Here is a 16,349-nt window from a genome sequence, read left to right on the forward strand (position 1 = left end):
CCGCCAGGATCCGGTCCGCTTGAGTTTGTGGCCGGCCGGCTGAGGCCCCGCCCCTCTAGACCTGTCATCACAGAAGCCGCACTTGGCCGGGGTGGGACCTCAGGCGGCTTGCAGCCATCACTTTGTCTCCGCCGCCAGCCGCCAGTCAGAGCCAGTGGATCCCGGCTAGAGCGTTTGCGCCCGGGTGAGGCGAGCCGGAGAAGGGGCCGGGGAAGGAGAGGCTCTGGGCTGGAAAGGAGCTTGTGGTGGTAGCATGCAGGGAGCCGGTTCAGTCCTGCTGGAATCCGAGGGGGTGGGTCCTGGTGAAAGGCGGACAGACCCGGAGGGGGCGGGGAGGGGGCGGGGCCAGAGGCCGGCCGAGGATCCTGGGGCAATGCAAGGAGACGTGAGGGGGGCGGGGCAAACTAGGGCGGTACCTAGGTTTCAGGGGAGGAACCCGAAGAATTAAAGAAACAAGGAAAGGGGACTATCCTGGGGTAGGGGGAGGCGGGACCAGGGAGAGGGTGGGCCCGGGCGGCGCGGGGCGGGGCCCGGACCTGAGGGGCGAGGTTTGCAGGCCGAGGCTGCGGCTAAGGCTGCTCAATAATTGCCCCAATCCACTACCTTCTCAGGTGCCACGGGACCCACGGAACTACAGGTGTGGGTAGGGGTGTGCGTGGAAGAAGGGAAAAGGACGGGGGCGCGCTTGTCAGATACGAAGAGATGGGGGCACCGTTAGGGAAGGAGAGGATCTGGAGACCCCTGGAGATGGGGGTGGGGGTGGGAAAGAAAGGACACGGAGTTAGGGGAGAAGTTGGGGGCTCAAAGTGTGGGCAAGGAGGTGCTCTCTCCTGGGGCCCTGTGGGCGAAAGGCGGGAGTGCTTTTGGGGGGTGGGAGGTACAAGGTGAGGGAACGGACTAGCTGTCTGAAGTGGAGTTGATGGCTAAACCGGAGGGAGAGGGGATCTGGATGCGCTTTGTGGGGAGGGGTGTGCTATGTGATGGAGAAAGACTGGTGGTCAAGTGTGTGGGAGGAACGGAGGGGTTATGTGGAGGAAGGGACACTCTGTGAGGAGATGGGGCTGTGGACACTGTGTGAGGGGAAAGGGTTGAAGGTTCCAAGTGAAGGGGTAGAGCCTCTGGTGCTTTGAGAAAGTAATAGTTTGGGGACATGTGGGAACTCCAAGATGGAATTAATGGGATGAAGAAACCAGTCTGTACGCTGGTGGCTCCTTAGCTCTGCACTCCACCTTTTGCCTGCGGACTCTTAGAGAAAAGCCAGGCCCCGCTTGCCACCTCAGTCTGTTCTGGACCTGTCTAGTTGAAACTAGGGTCTCTTTCCCTAGTGGGTGTGCCTGGGACCTTTTCCCAACTCTATTCCTGTCAGCCCCACCCCACCCCCTCTGGTCCCCACTCTTTCCAGAAGCCTGCCTTAGGCTCAGTCTTCCCCACCACACCCCCACCCCCACTTTGCCCTGCCCTTTTGCTCTGGGTGTGCTCATTTCCCACTTCCTTCCTCGCCCTGGGGCCTGGCCTGGTCCTTGCTCTCCTAAGAGCTTTGCCCTGCCTGGGACTTTGTACTCAGTGGCCAGAGACCCTGGTCTCCAGCAGCAAGGTCTAGACCCCACTTCCACTACTACCACCAAGGTCTCCCCCAACAAGACCCCCAAATGACTTAGCCACATTTTTACCATTTGCCTCTTGCCTGGGTCTGGAACCCTAGGCCCTCAAAATTTCTGGTCTCTGAGAGGAAGAAAGTGGTGAAGAGTATTGAGGGTCTTGGACCTGTGTTTTGGGGAAGCAGGTTACTACTGGAGGCTGAACCCAGGACCCTAAGCTGGGGGAGGAAGAGAGTGTGACTTCCCCCACTCCTGGCTCGAAAGTTGACTGTCACATGTGAGACTAGGGCCTAGTTCTCTTGAGTGTTCCTCTGGTTCCCTGAGGGCACTTGATGTAATGCCTGACTTCTTTTTGCCCCTGGCCTGGCTGGGAGAGGGTGGGAAAGGCCTGTCTTCCACACAGTGGCTGAATGAGTGTGACAGTGTTGCTGAAAGGGGCCCCAAGCCAGCCTTCTCACACAAGTAGCCACCCAGTAGCTGAGAACTGGCTGGGGGGGGGGGGAGAGGGGGGGTTGGGGGGAGAGCTGAAGCCAGACAAAGCCATGGGGTTGGGTGGGGTATAAAGGAGGGCAGGCTGAAGCCTTTTGAGGAGGAGCTGATTGCTATGGCAACACTGCTTCCCAGACTGTGTCTCCTAGAGGGCGGGCCTAGGGCAGACTCACTCCAGCCTCCTTAGCACTGGGGCGTTTTGTGTGAGTAGGTGGGGCGGGGAGAGAAAGAGCACAGTTTGCTGTGCTGTGGCTGGAATTATACAGCCTGTCTCTTCTGTATAAGCAGTAGGGCATTCAAATACTTGGGGCCATCCTCTGGAAATGCATGAAATTGAACAACAGCCATTGGAATTATAGCCATATAAGGCCAGAGTTGTAGAGTCCCTTAGTGGTCATCATTTATACACATCTTATCATTTTACAGATTTTGGAAACGTAGGGCCAGATATACTAATTTTACCAAGGACCAACAGTGAAAGAAGAGGAGTTAGGAACCAGGTCTCCTAATTACCTATTCACTTAGCCTAGAGCCCCTTGTTTCTTTCATTATTAAGCACTTTTATGTGCCAGGCACTAAAGCTGACTCTGGAAATACTGGCATGAATAACACAGACAAAATGCTGTTACTCTCATAGAGCTTCCATTCTAATAAGGGAAGAAAGAAATGTGTGTCTGTGTACATGCAGTATGTCAGCTGATGATAACTGCCATGAAAAAATAATCAGGTTATGGGCCTAAGGTAGCTATTGAAGACCTCTTGATTGTGCCATGCTGCTTTCCCAAGTCATACTGCTGGGGCATCTTTGATCCTTCTACCTGAACTATTGCCCCCTGACCTTTATAGGTAACTAAATCCTGGGCCTATGGTAGTGGTAATAAAATAGAACAGGGTGGAATCACCAAGGGATTATTTCCTACCTACAGTATACTGTGTCTACCTTTCTTCCCAGTAAGCTTTTACTAAGGCAAGTCTTTCATTGGTTCCCTGAACAAAAGTTTGAAAAGGTTGAAATTTTCCTTAATCCTGCTTCTCAGCGTTGGGCAACTAGTAAGGAAGAAGTCAGTCTGAGACACCTAGGTTCTCTTCCAGGGTTTTTTTTCCCCTGATCTCAGGAGTGAGGGGAGAGGAACCTAGAGGAACTGTTTTTCATTTGTCCCTTCTAGGCCTAGCACACAAGGAGGAAGTGGGGGGGGTGGGGAGCATCTTCTTCCTGTCCACTGACAACCTCGGACCCTCCAAGACCCTCACAGCCCACGCCACAGGCTCTGAGTTGTAGAAAAGGGACTTCTGGAGGGACAGTTTAGGGAGCCTGCCCTGGTTGATGCCATTGTCAGATCCTTGGTTTGTTTCCCTCTTTTGGTTCTGGTGTTTGTGGAAGACTGGAGAAAAGCCTCTTCCAAACTCTCCAGTTAGCAGAGGGCAAAATAGGAGAGCTATTTTCTTAGGCTTCTCCTTCTGAAAAGTGTCTTTGAATGCCCAGGCCTTGCAGACATTTCCATGCTAGTCATTTAAGGGACAGGAGAATAGAAGTTAGGGATGCTTTCTGTGCCATTTAATTTGACTTGAGTTTGGGCTGGGCCTAGGACCTGGTGACTCAGGGGTACAGTGGGAAGTTACGAAGGAGCTGTGAGTCATGAGGTGAGCTCCATTGCAAGAGTTGGGTACATTTCCCCCATTCTGGGCAAAAAACCCTGAGTAGAAAGAGTGCAGGCAGACGGGTGAGGCAACCTGAGCTCAGAGACTTCGAGAATGATATCTGAGACCCCGAATGAAAATGTATCCCTATCTCAGGAAACCTTGGACTCCCTCTAACAAAGGCAAAAGAACATCAATATGGTGTAATAGAAGAAAGAATGTCATTTCTCCTAATGGAAGGAGATAGAGTCCCACTTCAGCCCTTTTACATTGATCTAGCTTCCATTAGCCTCCCGGGCTTCAATAGTTATCTGATTTGGAAGGTGGGGAGAGAGGAATGGGATTGTGCAAATTTGGGGTTTGGTGTGGGAAGATCAGGCTAACTTTGGAGGCTGTAAAACTGTCTATGAAAGCCTTAGTGCTTCCTATATACCTTCCTGGAAGAGGAAGGGCGGGGGTGAGAGATGGGCGGTCCACGCCCTTGAAAGGGTTAAATGGCAGGGCAGAAAATTGCTTTGGACTCCTGGCAAGTGAGGGGTTAAGGAGGCGGGCGGGGAGACCCCGTGTAGGTCTGCCCCCATGCAGACCAATGGGAGTGCGTCATTTTGAAGGGGGCGTGTCCCACCCTTGAGGTCGCCGGGAGGCTGGCCTCCTATGGACCAATGAGCATGGCCGCTGCTCAGAGAAGGCGTGGTCTGAAGGAGGGGGCGTGGCGGTATCGGCCGCTGCGGCTGGGGTGTTGGGGCTCTGGGCGGGGCGGGCGGCCCCATCAGCTGGTAGGAAATGGCCTGTGAGTCAGAGGGGCAGCGGAGTCGGCCGCGCGGAGCCGGGGCGGCCCCGGGGAGGGACCGTCGCGGGGAGGGGCTCGGCAGCGGCTGGGGGCTGCGGGCGCCCGGGCCCAATGGTGTTGCACACGAAACTGAGCAAAGAAGAGCCTAGCAGAGCAGGGCTCAGCCCGAGCCACCCTTTGTCTGGGTTGGGAGCCCATTGGCGGGGAGGACCCGGGACCCGAGGGGAGGGACTGGGACGGGACGGAGGCCCGGAGCAGCGGCCGCCGCGGCGGAGCCAGTTTGGGAGCGGGGTGAGTGTGTGCTGGGAGGAAAGAGCAAACCTCTAAAGCCTCAGTAGGGAACAAGGCCTGTTCCAGGCTGTCGGGAGGGGTGAGAAGGGACCTGGGAGGCTGAGCAGGGGGTGGGGACGTCCAGAGCAAGAAGTCCCGGAGCCAGGGTGAGTCTGCCGGGTTTTTTGGGGGGAGGGGTGCTGAGGTTTGTTCCCTCTCCACTGAGGGTAGAGAGCTCTAATCTAGGGACCAAGGGGTCGATGAGAGAGCAGAGGTTGACCCTCCTACCCACGATGGTTGTCAGTGGGAACAGCTTGTGTGGATGTGTGGATGTAGGGACAAAATATAGAACAGCTGACATCAGTTCTCTCTGAACAGAATGAGGGTGGAACGCACATGCATAGGAATTCTTTCTGTCGCCCTCCTTGATCCGAGTAGAAATGTGTATCTTTAATTCTGAAGCGAAGGGGAGAACAGGCCTGGGAGCTCATACCTATTCCAATACCCACCCACTCCACCTCCCAGGCCTAGCAGGTGTCTGAGAATACAGACCCCATGGTATTCTGGGACTTGTTGTTTTTACTGGCCTTGCTTCCTTGGCATGTTGGGAGCTGTAGTCCTTGCCAGCCACAGCCTGGCACAGCTGTTTGACGCCAGCTGCTACCCACCCCCTGCACAGAGGGTGAGGTTCAGCCTACCCCACCCCCCTGCAGTCCTGCCCCATGAGTCAGCTTGAAACTGTGGTCTAAAGCCAGATTGGCTAGGTGGCAGGAGAGTGAGTCTTAGTGCATCTTGTTGAAGGAGCAGGAACTGAGTGAGCTCTGGGTTAATGAGCAGATGTCAAGCATTCTGGGGTCAAGTGGGGTATCATGTTAACAACTGGCTCCCCCAGGGCAGGGACTCCAGAGGCCAGAGAGGAAGACCTGAAGCTGGGGGTGCTGAAGAAAAAGACTTCTTTAATCTGTATGGCATGTGTAGAGGAAAGGAGGGGTAGAGGTGAGTGCAGGTTGTACCCTTTGACAATGTTGCCCATTGGTGTTCTGCCCTTTTCATTCATCCCATCCACTGCAGGGAATGTGAACTCTGAATTTTCATAGGGCATCCCAGTTCTAATGAAAACTTGATAAAATTGGATGATGTGGGGTGCAAGGATGGGAATTTGGTACAGGAGTGCTTTTTAATTCCCAGAGGCAAATCTCCCCTTCTCCCTTGCCTACCCTCCTCTGTCATTGCTGATTCTCCCTGTACAATTAAACCCTCTTCTCTCCTCTTGGGGGTCTTCTTTTGCATTGTAAGGACTGTTGCCAAACTCGGGGCTTGCATTCTACTTTTTTGAGCTCTACTATGTTCCTACCTCTGTGCTTGCAGTTGGGCAGAGGAGTGGGGCACAGACCTGTTCTAAGGAACCATATGGTCAGTTTAGTACAGTAGTAAGCAAAACTGTCACTGGGTTATAGGAAACAAAGTGACATTTGCCATAGTTGAGGTCTCAGAGAAAAGAAATGTTTCTGGGCCTGAGTGGCCACAGAATGTTTTCTGAAGGAGATGGCATTTGGCCTAGCTCAGATTCCTTGAAGGGGCAAGGGCACTTGGATGGCAAGCAGCACAGGCTACTGCCTAAAGGAGAGGAAGTTGACTCTGGGGTCACTATTTCCACCCCTGGAAGAAGATGGCTTTCAACTTGACATTCCCCTTACCTAACATAGATTTTTTAAATGAACTCATTAGTGAAACCCATCTTGGCACTCTGCCAGAAAAGCAGTTGTTTGGGTTTTTGGGTGTTAAAATGTAAGCATTGGAGGAGGATGTGGAGAGATGCTCCTAGTTGCTTGTAGCTGCTGCTGCCTTATCTCTAGTTTGCAGAGCCTGGGGGCAGGCCCTGGAACATGCCTTCTGGCAATGTCTCCTCCCCCCAAACTTGTTTTGCTTGGATTTGTTGCCTCCTGTTAAAGGGACAGATTGCTGGGGATGATTGGGAATTCAAGGCTGAGGGTCCCACTTTGAGCTGGCCTGAGGTTTGTGCCTCTGAAGAGTGTTGTGTGTCTTCAAGACCTCTGCCCTTAGTGCTCTGGGGTGGTACTTGTCCTTTTAGAGATGGACAGGTGGGAAAGAGTTGTGCTACTCAGTGACCTTGAGTTAGAGAGCTGAATTCTTGCCCTGGCTACCTCTTAGCTGGGTGCGGTCTCTTGGATCTTGGGATATTTCATTTCCCCTCCCAGCCAGGACAGGAGCACCCAAGATGGTGAACCTGATGAGTGGTCATCCTGCCACAACTCACTTCTCACATCCTTATTACCTTGAACCAAGACCTGCCTCTCTGAATCCATAGGTAGTCTAACATTCCCATCTGGGCCCTAGATTCCAAGCCTGCCCCCTCTACTTTAGAGTTCTTCACATGGGAGGAGAATGTCCCAAATGTACTCTATTAGCCCCTCATTGGGCTCTAGGGATCCCAATTGGGTTCCAATGTCTCCAGGGATCCTGGCTTCATGTCTTTCCTTCTCTTCTCAGGGTCCTTCTGAGCCTAGGAGCTGCACGGAATGGTGGCAGTCACCTTGCCAGTGCAGCGGGCATGGACCAGACTGCAAGCTAGGGGAGCAAAGCATCAGTCAGGAAGAGGAACCATACAGCTTGGCTTGAGGCCTCTTCATCGGGGTGAGTACCCGGAAGGAGGAAGGAATGAGCAGGTCCAGTGAGAAATCTGAGCTAAAGATGTCACCCCTCCCTTAGGAGTTCTGGCAGTAGCCTCTATATTCCATTAATCCACCTGGAGATTAGGACATCTCTACCCCCAGGAACCTCTCAAGGTTACCTCTTCTGGCCGGGGAATGTGGGGAGGGGGACCTAGAATTCAGCTGGGAGGGAGAAGACTTACTGATTCCCCTGACCATTTTTACTTCTCTTCTCTTGTACAGATGTCCCCAGGCCCCCCAGCCCAGGCCCAGTATAAAGGCCGTGTGGGGGGCCCCCCCTGATCCAAGGGGGGCTTCATGCGCCACGTGCAGGCGGAGCTGTCTCCATCCTCAGAGCCAGAGGCTGGCCCTTCGCAGCCTCCAGCCAGGCAGGGGGCCCTCCAGGGTGGCCTGCTCATGGGCTACAGCCCAGCAGGAGGGGCGACATCCCCCGGGGTCTACCAGGTATCCATCTTTTCCCCTCCAGCTGGTGCCTCTGAGCCTCATAGGGCCCTGAAGCGGCCAGCCCCACCCACTGAGGGTCCCCGGGAGCTGAAGAGAGGCCCTGGGCTGGGGGCCAGAGAGGGAATACCCCCTGAAGAGCCATCTACTGTGGGGCTATTGGGCCCTGAGGGACTGGGGCTGGGACTGGGTGTGGCCAGCCAGCATTTCTCCCATCGTGGCCTCTGTGTTGTGGAACAGAAAGGTAGCTCCACTTCACCTTGGACTTCAGGGGCCCAGAGACCCCTTTGGCCCCCATCAAATGCTTCCTGCAATACTTTGCACACCAGAGACTGGGCTTCCCCAGATCCAGGGGGACAGGGGTGTCTGGGGGAATCCCCAGGGCCAGTCCCTCCAGGCCAGCTGCACACACTTGACACTGATTTGCACAGTCTTGCACAAATAGGGAGTAAAAGCCCAGTGGCTGGGGTGGGCAACGGGAGCAGCCCCTGGCCTAGGGAGTCCCCTGGCACTGCCAATGGGCATAGCCCCGAGCACACACCCCCTGGCCCTGGACCTCCAGGACCCTGCCCTACCAAGCGAAGGCTGCTTCCTGCTGGAGAAACCCCAGATGTCATCTCTGAGGATGAGGGGCCAGCCCCTCGGAGGCGCCGGGGAACCCTGGGCCACCCTCCTGCTGCCAACAGTTCTGATGCCAAAGCCACACCCTTCTGGAGCCACCTGCTGCCCGGGCCCAAGGAGCCTGTGCTGGTAAGCCAGGAGAGGAGGTCATCTCCTCTCAAATGGATATCTGAATGGGTGAAGGTGGAGACCTTGGAAAGGGTTGTTCCTATGAGAGCTTGTGATGACCCTCCTGCCCCATAACACACCTGTCTTCCATCCATCCTCATTCTGCTCTCCACAGGACCCAACAGACTGCAGTCCTATGGGACGGAGGCTGAAAGGTGCCCGTAACCTGAAACTGTAAGTGAGCAGCTTCTCCCTCTGCCCTATCCCTGAGAATGGAGAGAGAAGTCTAATCCTCTCCAACCCCAGGATAGGGGGCCCCAGGGTAGGAGTCCTAGGTAATGACAAAGGGTGGGACCTACAACATGAGCAGTCATCCCAGAATACTTCACGCCAACTCACTGTGCATCCCCTCCCCTACCAGGAACTCCCTTCGAAGCCTCCGGAAGGGGCCAGGCCTGCTGAGCCCCCCCAGTGCCTCCCCCATTCCTACCCCCGCTGTCAGCCGTACCCTGCTGGGCAACTTTGAGGTAGTTCCCCTTAGGCACCCTGATTGGGGATCCTGGGGGGAATGGGGTGGTGGAATGTGGCTTGGATGGATGGATGAGCCACAGAACTGGTATCTTTCTCATAATGTTTTCCCCACCACAACCCCAGGAATCATTGCTGCGAGGATGCTTTGCACCATCTGGCCACATTGAGGGCTTCACAGCAGAGATTGGAGCTAGTGGATCCTACTGCCCCCAACATGTCACGCTGCCTGTCACTGTCACCTTCTTTGATGTTTCTGAACAAAATGCCCCGACCCCCTTCCTGGTATGATCTGATTCCAACTCAAAGTCATTGCGTCAGGATGATGAGGGATTGAGGCAAGAGATATTTATATTCCTCAGGTGCTCTTCATCTAGAAGAGTCAGGGCCAGGTGGGAAGAACTCTGGTGTGGGGCAGGGGGGCAAGTCCCAGAGTGAGAGATTGTGAAGACGGCTGAAGAGTCAGGGTTCCCAGTCCCTACCTTGGCTGATGGCTCCATGGCCTTCCCAGGGCGTCGTGGACCTGAACCCCCTGGGGAGGAAGGGTTACAGTGTGCCCAAGGTGGGCACCATCCAAGTGGTGAGTTTGCCCTAAAAGGATGAAAGGGGGGAGAGAGGAAAATAGCCCATAGACTCTATCAACCTTGCCTGTCCTGTCCTGCCCCCAGACCTTATTTAACCCCAACCAGACTGTGGTGAAGATGTTCCTCGTGACCTTTGACTTCTCGGACATGCCTGCTGCCCACATAACCTTCCTGCGCCATCGCCTCTTTTTGGTGCCTGTGGGTGAGGAGGGAAATGCTAGCCCCACCCACCGCCTCCTCTGCTACTTGCTGCACCTCAGGTGAGGACAGAGCCCAAGACAGTTGGGAAAGCCCAGATATCCCTTCCTGAACCTAGGTATCTCTTCCCTGAACGGGGCGGGGCCTCTCCTTGCTTCTGTGCTGTCTGGATACCTTTATCACACTGTCCTTCTCCAGGTTCCGGAGCTCCCGCTCAGGCCGCTTAAGTCTGCATGGAGACATCCGCCTGCTTTTTTCCCGCCGGAGCCTGGAGCTGGACACAGGGCTCCCTTATGAACTGCAGGCTGTGACTGAGGCCCCTCACAATCCACGTTATTCACCTTTTCCCTGATTGCCAGTGCTCTGAACCTATGTGGGCCAAGGACCTGCCCATCCTGCTCCATCTGGACAGAGCAAACATGTGGAGAGGTGGCGAGAGATCCTTCAGGCTTGAATTAAAGCCCTCGCCATGCTCATACCCGAATTGATTATTTGGGTGTTTAAAGCTTCTGATCCCAACCACACCCTGCCCTACTCTGGGTACTCCATCTGCCTGTCCCCTCCCTTGGGTTTCCCAGGCCAGCTTAGGTAGTGCAGAGGAATCAGAGCTACCCTGAGGTTGTCCCAAGCTCCCAGGCAAGTCATGCCAGCATTGCCTCCCTGTTCTGGGCAGGGGCTACTTATTATTTTATTTATTTTTAATTTATAATTTATTCAAATTGGATTGCCTTGGTGACCTCCCAGACCTGATAATTGGCATTGCCCCACCTCCTTTTCTACTCCCAGATATTGCTCCAACTTAAGGAGTTGAGGAAGCTGATGAGGGGCAGGGGAAGAACTGCTCTCCCTCAGCTGAGGGCAGAGGGGTTATACAGAAGGACTGAGTCACTAGCCAAAGACTCAGTTCCTCTCTCCTTCCCTGTTCCCTTCACTTCTCCTACCCTCTAATCCCTCTTTGAAAGCCAACATATATGTGTGTATATGTGTGAGCACAGCTTGTGTGTGTGTGTGGTATGTCTGTGTGTGAGAGAGAGGGTGCATGCATGTGCACACACATGGGGTTAATTGCCCCTCACCTAGGGCTCCAGACTCCAGCTGTCCCTCTCCTCCTGCCTGTGTCTCCTTGCTTTGGGGTCCTGACTGAGGAAGGTGTCCAGGGGGCAGAGTCAGGGCCAAGGACCAGGGTGCCTCCTCTCACCTGGCCAGACTCTGACTCACCTACCTCAGCTGGGGTGAGGAGCACCCCTCAAACTCAGACTTGTGGTTCCCAACAACCCCATTTTCCATATCAGATTCTGACCCAGCCTCAGCCCTGACTCCTGGGGCTGGGCTGAGGGGAACAAGCATTTGCTGAAACTTGAAAAATAACAGGAAAAAAATTATACCTGGTACTTTTTTTTAGAAAAAAAAAAAAAAGAATAAATTCTTGTTTGGAAACTTGAAATAACCCTACTTTTTCTGTTGAGAAAAGGATGGGAAGGGGGACTGAGGGCCTAACTGGAGCTGGACTCTCCCCTTTCTTCTAGAGAGAAGGCAGCAGAACTGAGCCCATGAGTCTTGGATTGGGCCCTGTTGGTTCTTAGGATCTGGTCTTACACCAGAGGTGGAGTGGTAGAGAAGGGGTATGATTGGGGCAGTCAGAGAAGCCAGAACCAACATGGATATGGATTCTTCTGTGGGTTCTACTGTTAATTACTTTTGCCCTTCTGAACTTCAGTGCCCTTGTATGTCAAATAAAGGTGGACATGCAGGCCTCTTCCAGGCCGTACCAGAGCATCAGGAATATGTGCAGAATGACATACTCCAGGCAATGCTAGACATTAGGGCTGAGTGGGGGCCCCTGCATACAAGAGGACCAGACCTGGCAGACCCTGATGGGGAAGAAGGAAAGAGCTGTGGTGCCTTGGGAAAGAGAGAGTAAAGTCTCGGCCCAATCATCAGGCAATAAATACTAGGTTTAATCACCATGGTAACGGGAATGGGGTCAATCCCTAGTGGGAGGGCTGGGTACAACACAGCAGGACTACCAGAGAATGTCACTATGGCAACCATAGCCACGAGTCACCTCCAGTTCTTGGTCCCTATGGTGACAGGTGGGGACAATCGTTTGCTCAGCTGAGTAAACGAGTCTCAAGTGGGGGTAAAGAATGGGTGGGAGGTGTTTCTTGCCCACCTGAACACAGAAAATATAATCCATTTTGGCCACCATGCCCCAGATATTGGACTCGAACACAGAGAATGGGAACAAGCTCAAACTATGGGCCCTGTCTAGAAGGGCTGCGTTTCCCAGGGAACAATTTAATGCACGCACCTCCAAGTAACGCTGATTGGCTGGGTTTGTAATGGGGGAAGAAATGGCTTGCAGTACTTCCGGGGGTTGGGACTGAAGGAGGAAAGACTCGGTCAGTCTTTTAAAGAAACCGCTCTACTCTGCGACTCTTTGGTTCCGGAGGTTGCTGCGGCCGTGGGAAATGCTGGCGCGCGCGGCGCGGGGGACTGGTGGCTTTTTGTTGAGGGTGAGAACGAGGCCGGTTTCTCCAGAGGGTCGGACCAGAGATCACCTGGGTTCTCAGCCGGGAAAGGACGAGATTCTAAGTTTGGGAAAAAACTGGGGTTAGAGGTCATGGTCCCCACTTGTGTCCACTTGAGCGTCGCGGTTTGGAGAGATGCCCCCAGAACAGGCATTGAGACGGCAAGAGGATGTTCCCGCCCGGGAGCTCTGCTTACCCGGCGTCTTCCTTTCAGGGCTCGGTGCAGGCTCCTGGCCGCGCTCCGCGTCGCGCCTCCTCCGGATTGCCCCGAAACACCGTGGTACTGTTTGTGCCGCAGCAGGAGGCCTGGGTGGTGGAGCGAATGGGCCGATTCCACCGGATCCTGGAGCCTGTGAGAGTCTCTTCTGCCAACCTCTGGCCAACCTGATGCCAGTTTCCCTATGGTCCGAACTCCCCAAGCTGCTGACCGTGATCCCCGTGTTACCACCTTTTCCTATTGCTTAACAACCTACAGGCCTCGTTCCTGGAAATCTCCCTACCTGCCCCCATAACCCCACCTATCTTTGTAGAGTCTACTCTGTTAGTTTCCAGCCCCCTGATTCTTCCTTCTTGTCAGAGGTCCAGCCTATCCTCAAGGGCTTCCCTGCCAGTGGTACCCCATCCCTCTGCCTCTCTCTGGGTCAGAGGTTGCTGCTTTTCTGGAAATATTCCATATGATGATTCCCTACCCTCTCGGGGCCTAGTCTGCATCCCAACCCCACAGTCCCTGTCCCACTGAGGACCCATGACTCCTCTTCCCAGGGCTTGAACGTACTCATCCCTGTGTTAGACCGGATCCGATATGTGCAGAGTCTCAAGGAGATTGTCATCAACGTGCCTGAGCAGTCGGCTGTGACTCTCGGTGAGGGGTGCAGGGTGACACGGGTACTCCGAGACCATTAGGATGCGGCTGCTGGAGTTCCAGAGCTTAGGAGACAGCTGGTTGGGACCTGGAGGCCTGATCTTCCCCCTTTTCTCTCCTGCAGACAATGTGACTCTGCAAATTGATGGGGTCCTTTACCTGCGCATTATGGACCCTTACAAGGTATCTGTCCCCTGCTTTATTCTGCCTCTTGAGTCACCCTCACCAAAATCCTGTACTCAAGCTTCTTAAGACTAATCACACCTGTTTCAGGCAAGCTATGGTGTGGAGGATCCGGAGTATGCTGTTACCCAGCTGGCTCAGACAACCATGAGATCAGAGCTCGGCAAACTCTCTCTGGACAAAGTCTTCCGGGTAAAGGGCCTAAAGCAGAGTTAGGGTTTGAAGACACATGCTTGGCACTCCTTCCCTGGAATCAGAACCAACCCCAGGCTCTTCAGCTTAGGCTCCTATGAGATGAGTTGGAACGTCTACCTCTCTTCCTCCAGGAGCGGGAGTCACTGAATGCCAGCATTGTGGATGCTATCAACCAGGCTGCTGACTGCTGGGGCATCCGCTGCCTCCGTTATGAGATCAAGGATATCCATGTGCCACCCCGGGTGAAAGAATCCATGCAGATGCAGGTAAGGGATCACTGAGGGGTGGGAAAGAGGTCCTTCCCGACCCAGGAGGTCTTCCTTATTGTGATGGAAATAGTTGCAAATCTGTGTAAAAGTTTTCCAGGTTATTTGTTGACCGGTTGCTGGGGGCTTCTAGGTGGAGGCAGAGCGGCGGAAACGGGCCACAGTTCTAGAGTCTGAGGGGACCCGAGAGTCGGCCATCAACGTGGCAGAGGGGAAGAAGCAGGCCCAGATCTTGGCCTCAGAGGCAGAAAAGGCTGAGCAAATAAATCAGGCAGCAGGTCAGCAGAGTGTAGAGACTGCGGGAGGAGCAGGGCATGGTGTTTTTGAGGGTTGCTGCTGGGACAGGAGCTTTTGGGTGCCCTGACCTCATGGGTCAAACTCTTATGTCTTTTTTCTTCCAGGAGAGGCAAGTGCAGTTCTGGCCAAGGCCAAGGCCAAGGCTGAAGCTATTCGCATCCTGGCTGCAGCTCTAACACAACATGTGAGGGGGCCCTGGGTGGTGATAGGGGCAGGAATTGTCTTTGGAAGGGTTGCCTTCATCTACCGTTGTGGGAAGTCCCTGCCTCTGTGGGCTCCTTGACTCAGATTACATGATCTCATGTACTGTGACCTGTATACTCTGTCCAGGCACCTGAGCTCACCCTTCCTTCTTACCATGTCTGTGATCTCTGGTTTTATTCCCCCTGTGTCCACAGAATGGAGATGCAGCAGCCTCACTGACTGTGGCTGAGCAGTATGTCAGTGCCTTCTCCAAACTGGCCAAGGACTCCAACACCATCCTGCTGCCCTCCAATCCCGGTGATGTCACCAGCATGGTGGCTCAGGTTAGAGTGCCTTGACAGAGGACCCAGCACAGAGCACCAATGTCAGGGACTGAAATCCCACTAGCACCATCACTACTTATAGATCGTAAAGATTTTCAAGTGTTTTGGGTCCTAAACTTCCCTTTCTTCCCTACATAAAATGAATCTCTTAAGATTAGTTATCCCACCTTATCCCTGGAGGTAGGGAAGATCTTGAGACACCTTTCTGCAGACACCTGTACTAGCATTCTGAGGGTCACCCTGTTCTGAGAGATAGTTTCAAGATTCCTAGAACCAACTCTAAATCTCCTAAGACTGAGGTTTGAGATAGGAAAAATCCGCTCACTGGCTCAAGCATCACTTCCTTCCTTTTAGCCATTGATGGATTGGACCACACCTTCTACCAGTTGTCCTTATGGCTCTCTCTGCCCCTTTCCTCAGGCCATGGGCGTATATGGGGCCCTCACCAAAGCCCCAGTGCCAGCAACCCAGGACTCAGGCTCCATCGGGAGCAATGGAGATGTCCAGAGCAGAGATGCAGGTCTCGATGAGGAACTTGATCGAGTCAAGCTAAGTTAGTGGAGCTGAGCTTGGCCAGGGAATCTGGGGACAGACTGGCTCTGGCTTCCCTGCCAAGATTTTGGTTTTTATTTTTTTTATTTGAACTTTAATCATGTAATAAACTCGCCAGTGGCAAACCAAGAACTGTTCTCTTTGATTATGGAATGAAGTTGGGAAAGTCACCAGTGTTTTCCTTGGATGTCCACTCCCAACTTCTGGCCCCATCAAGTCATGAGAACTGATGCCTCTATGAGCAAGAATGAACCTCAAGTAAAGTGAAATCATCCTTTCTGTCTTCAGAAGGAGCTGTGGGATAGGTGGAAGGATTAAAGCATGTCTACCGAACTGCCAGCTTGGGAGAGTAGTCCCTCTCCTATTAAGGAGTGTGGATATGTGTGGTTGAGGCAGGTTGATGGGAATTTTTAGGGGAGGGAGGACTGCACTGGCAGGGCAGTACTGCTGAATGTTTAAAGGGATGTCAGACTAAGGACACTCCTCATTCATTGATTCAAAATCATTTAGTGATATCGACCATGTGCCAAGCTCAGTGCCAGACAACTAGTTATAAAAATAACTCATACTTAGTGGTCCCTGCTGATCAGGTTGGAGAGATAGATAAGGAAACAGACAGTGATATGAATTGATAAATGCTATGATGTATGGCTAAGCGATCCTGAGGGGAGTAGCATGTCAGCTTGTGGGTCTAATGTTGAGCTCAAGTTAGAATCAACAAGCATTCACTAGGCTAGGACCAGACAGACTAGAATATGCAGAAGCCTGCGGTGAGAGAATTTGGCACATTCAAAGAGTTGTTTGCTGTGCTAGAAGGATATGGTGTGGGGGTTTTGACTATATGGCAAGGGCCAAATCACAGAAGCTAGGTTCCTGCTCAAGGATTTGCACTTTGTCCTTAGGGTAGTAGGGAACTATGGAGGATTCCCCACCCTACCTCCTGTGAAAAATTTTAAGATTAGGGAGATAAGTGTTTTA

At 53.4% G+C, this 16,349-nt stretch overlaps 2 protein-coding genes across 12 annotated transcripts; both read left to right on the plus strand.

Annotated features, from left to right (window-relative positions):
• The first annotated feature begins 89 nt into the window (after window positions 1-89).
• ATOSB (atos homolog B) lies at window positions 90-12,215 on the plus strand. 11 transcript variants are annotated; one of them, XM_077147816.1, is made up of 10 exons: window positions 94-184; window positions 5,678-5,781; window positions 7,297-7,440; window positions 7,701-8,669; window positions 8,824-8,882; window positions 9,070-9,175; window positions 9,303-9,461; window positions 9,688-9,756; window positions 9,845-10,020; window positions 10,157-12,215. In XM_077147816.1, the coding sequence occupies exons 4-10, from the start codon at window positions 7,776-7,778 to the stop codon at window positions 10,308-10,310; spliced, it is 1,617 nt and encodes a 538-aa protein (XP_077003931.1). In that variant the 5' UTR covers window positions 94-184; window positions 5,678-5,781; window positions 7,297-7,440; window positions 7,701-7,775; the 3' UTR covers window positions 10,311-12,215. The 11 variants fall into 11 exon arrangements, with proteins under 11 accessions (XP_077003934.1, XP_077003931.1, XP_077003937.1 ...); XM_077147818.1 differs by lacking the exon at window positions 94-184 and adding an exon at window positions 559-639; XM_077147815.1 differs by lacking the exon at window positions 94-184 and adding an exon at window positions 4,468-4,515.
• A 124-nt stretch (window positions 12,216-12,339) lies between these two features.
• Window positions 12,340-15,503, plus strand: STOML2 (stomatin like 2). Its single transcript, XM_077147825.1, has 10 exons — window positions 12,340-12,474; window positions 12,704-12,841; window positions 13,252-13,351; window positions 13,476-13,534; window positions 13,625-13,726; window positions 13,861-13,995; window positions 14,129-14,273; window positions 14,397-14,476; window positions 14,691-14,819; window positions 15,240-15,503. The coding sequence occupies exons 1-10, from the start codon at window positions 12,430-12,432 to the stop codon at window positions 15,375-15,377; spliced, it is 1,071 nt and encodes a 356-aa protein (XP_077003940.1). The 5' UTR covers window positions 12,340-12,429; the 3' UTR covers window positions 15,378-15,503.
• Window positions 15,504-16,349: the final 846 nt, after the last annotated feature.

Source organism: Tamandua tetradactyla, chromosome 2 (genome assembly GCF_023851605.1).
Source record: "Tamandua tetradactyla isolate mTamTet1 chromosome 2, mTamTet1.pri, whole genome shotgun sequence".
In the NCBI taxonomy this organism is placed as follows: Eukaryota; Metazoa; Chordata; class Mammalia; order Pilosa; family Myrmecophagidae; genus Tamandua; species Tamandua tetradactyla.

Bases quoted from the DNA above. Each gene is read 5' to 3' on its own strand.
- ATOSB (XM_077147819.1), top strand. From the start codon at position 7,776: ATGCGCCACGTGCAGGCGGAGCTGTCTCCATCCTCAGAGCCAGAGGCT. The intron at 8,670-8,823 runs GTAAGCCAGGAG...TGCTCTCCACAG, and splicing joins GGCCCAAGGAGCCTGTGCTG to GACCCAACAGACTGCAGTCC. The intron at 10,021-10,156 runs GTGAGGACAGAG...GTCCTTCTCCAG, and splicing joins TGCTACTTGCTGCACCTCAG to GTTCCGGAGCTCCCGCTCAG.
- STOML2 (XM_077147825.1), top strand. From the start codon at position 12,430: ATGCTGGCGCGCGCGGCGCGGGGGACTGGTGGCTTTTTGTTGAGG. The intron at 13,727-13,860 runs GTAAAGGGCCTA...CTCTTCCTCCAG, and splicing joins CTCTGGACAAAGTCTTCCGG to GAGCGGGAGTCACTGAATGC. The intron at 14,477-14,690 runs GTGAGGGGGCCC...CTGTGTCCACAG, and splicing joins CTGCAGCTCTAACACAACAT to AATGGAGATGCAGCAGCCTC.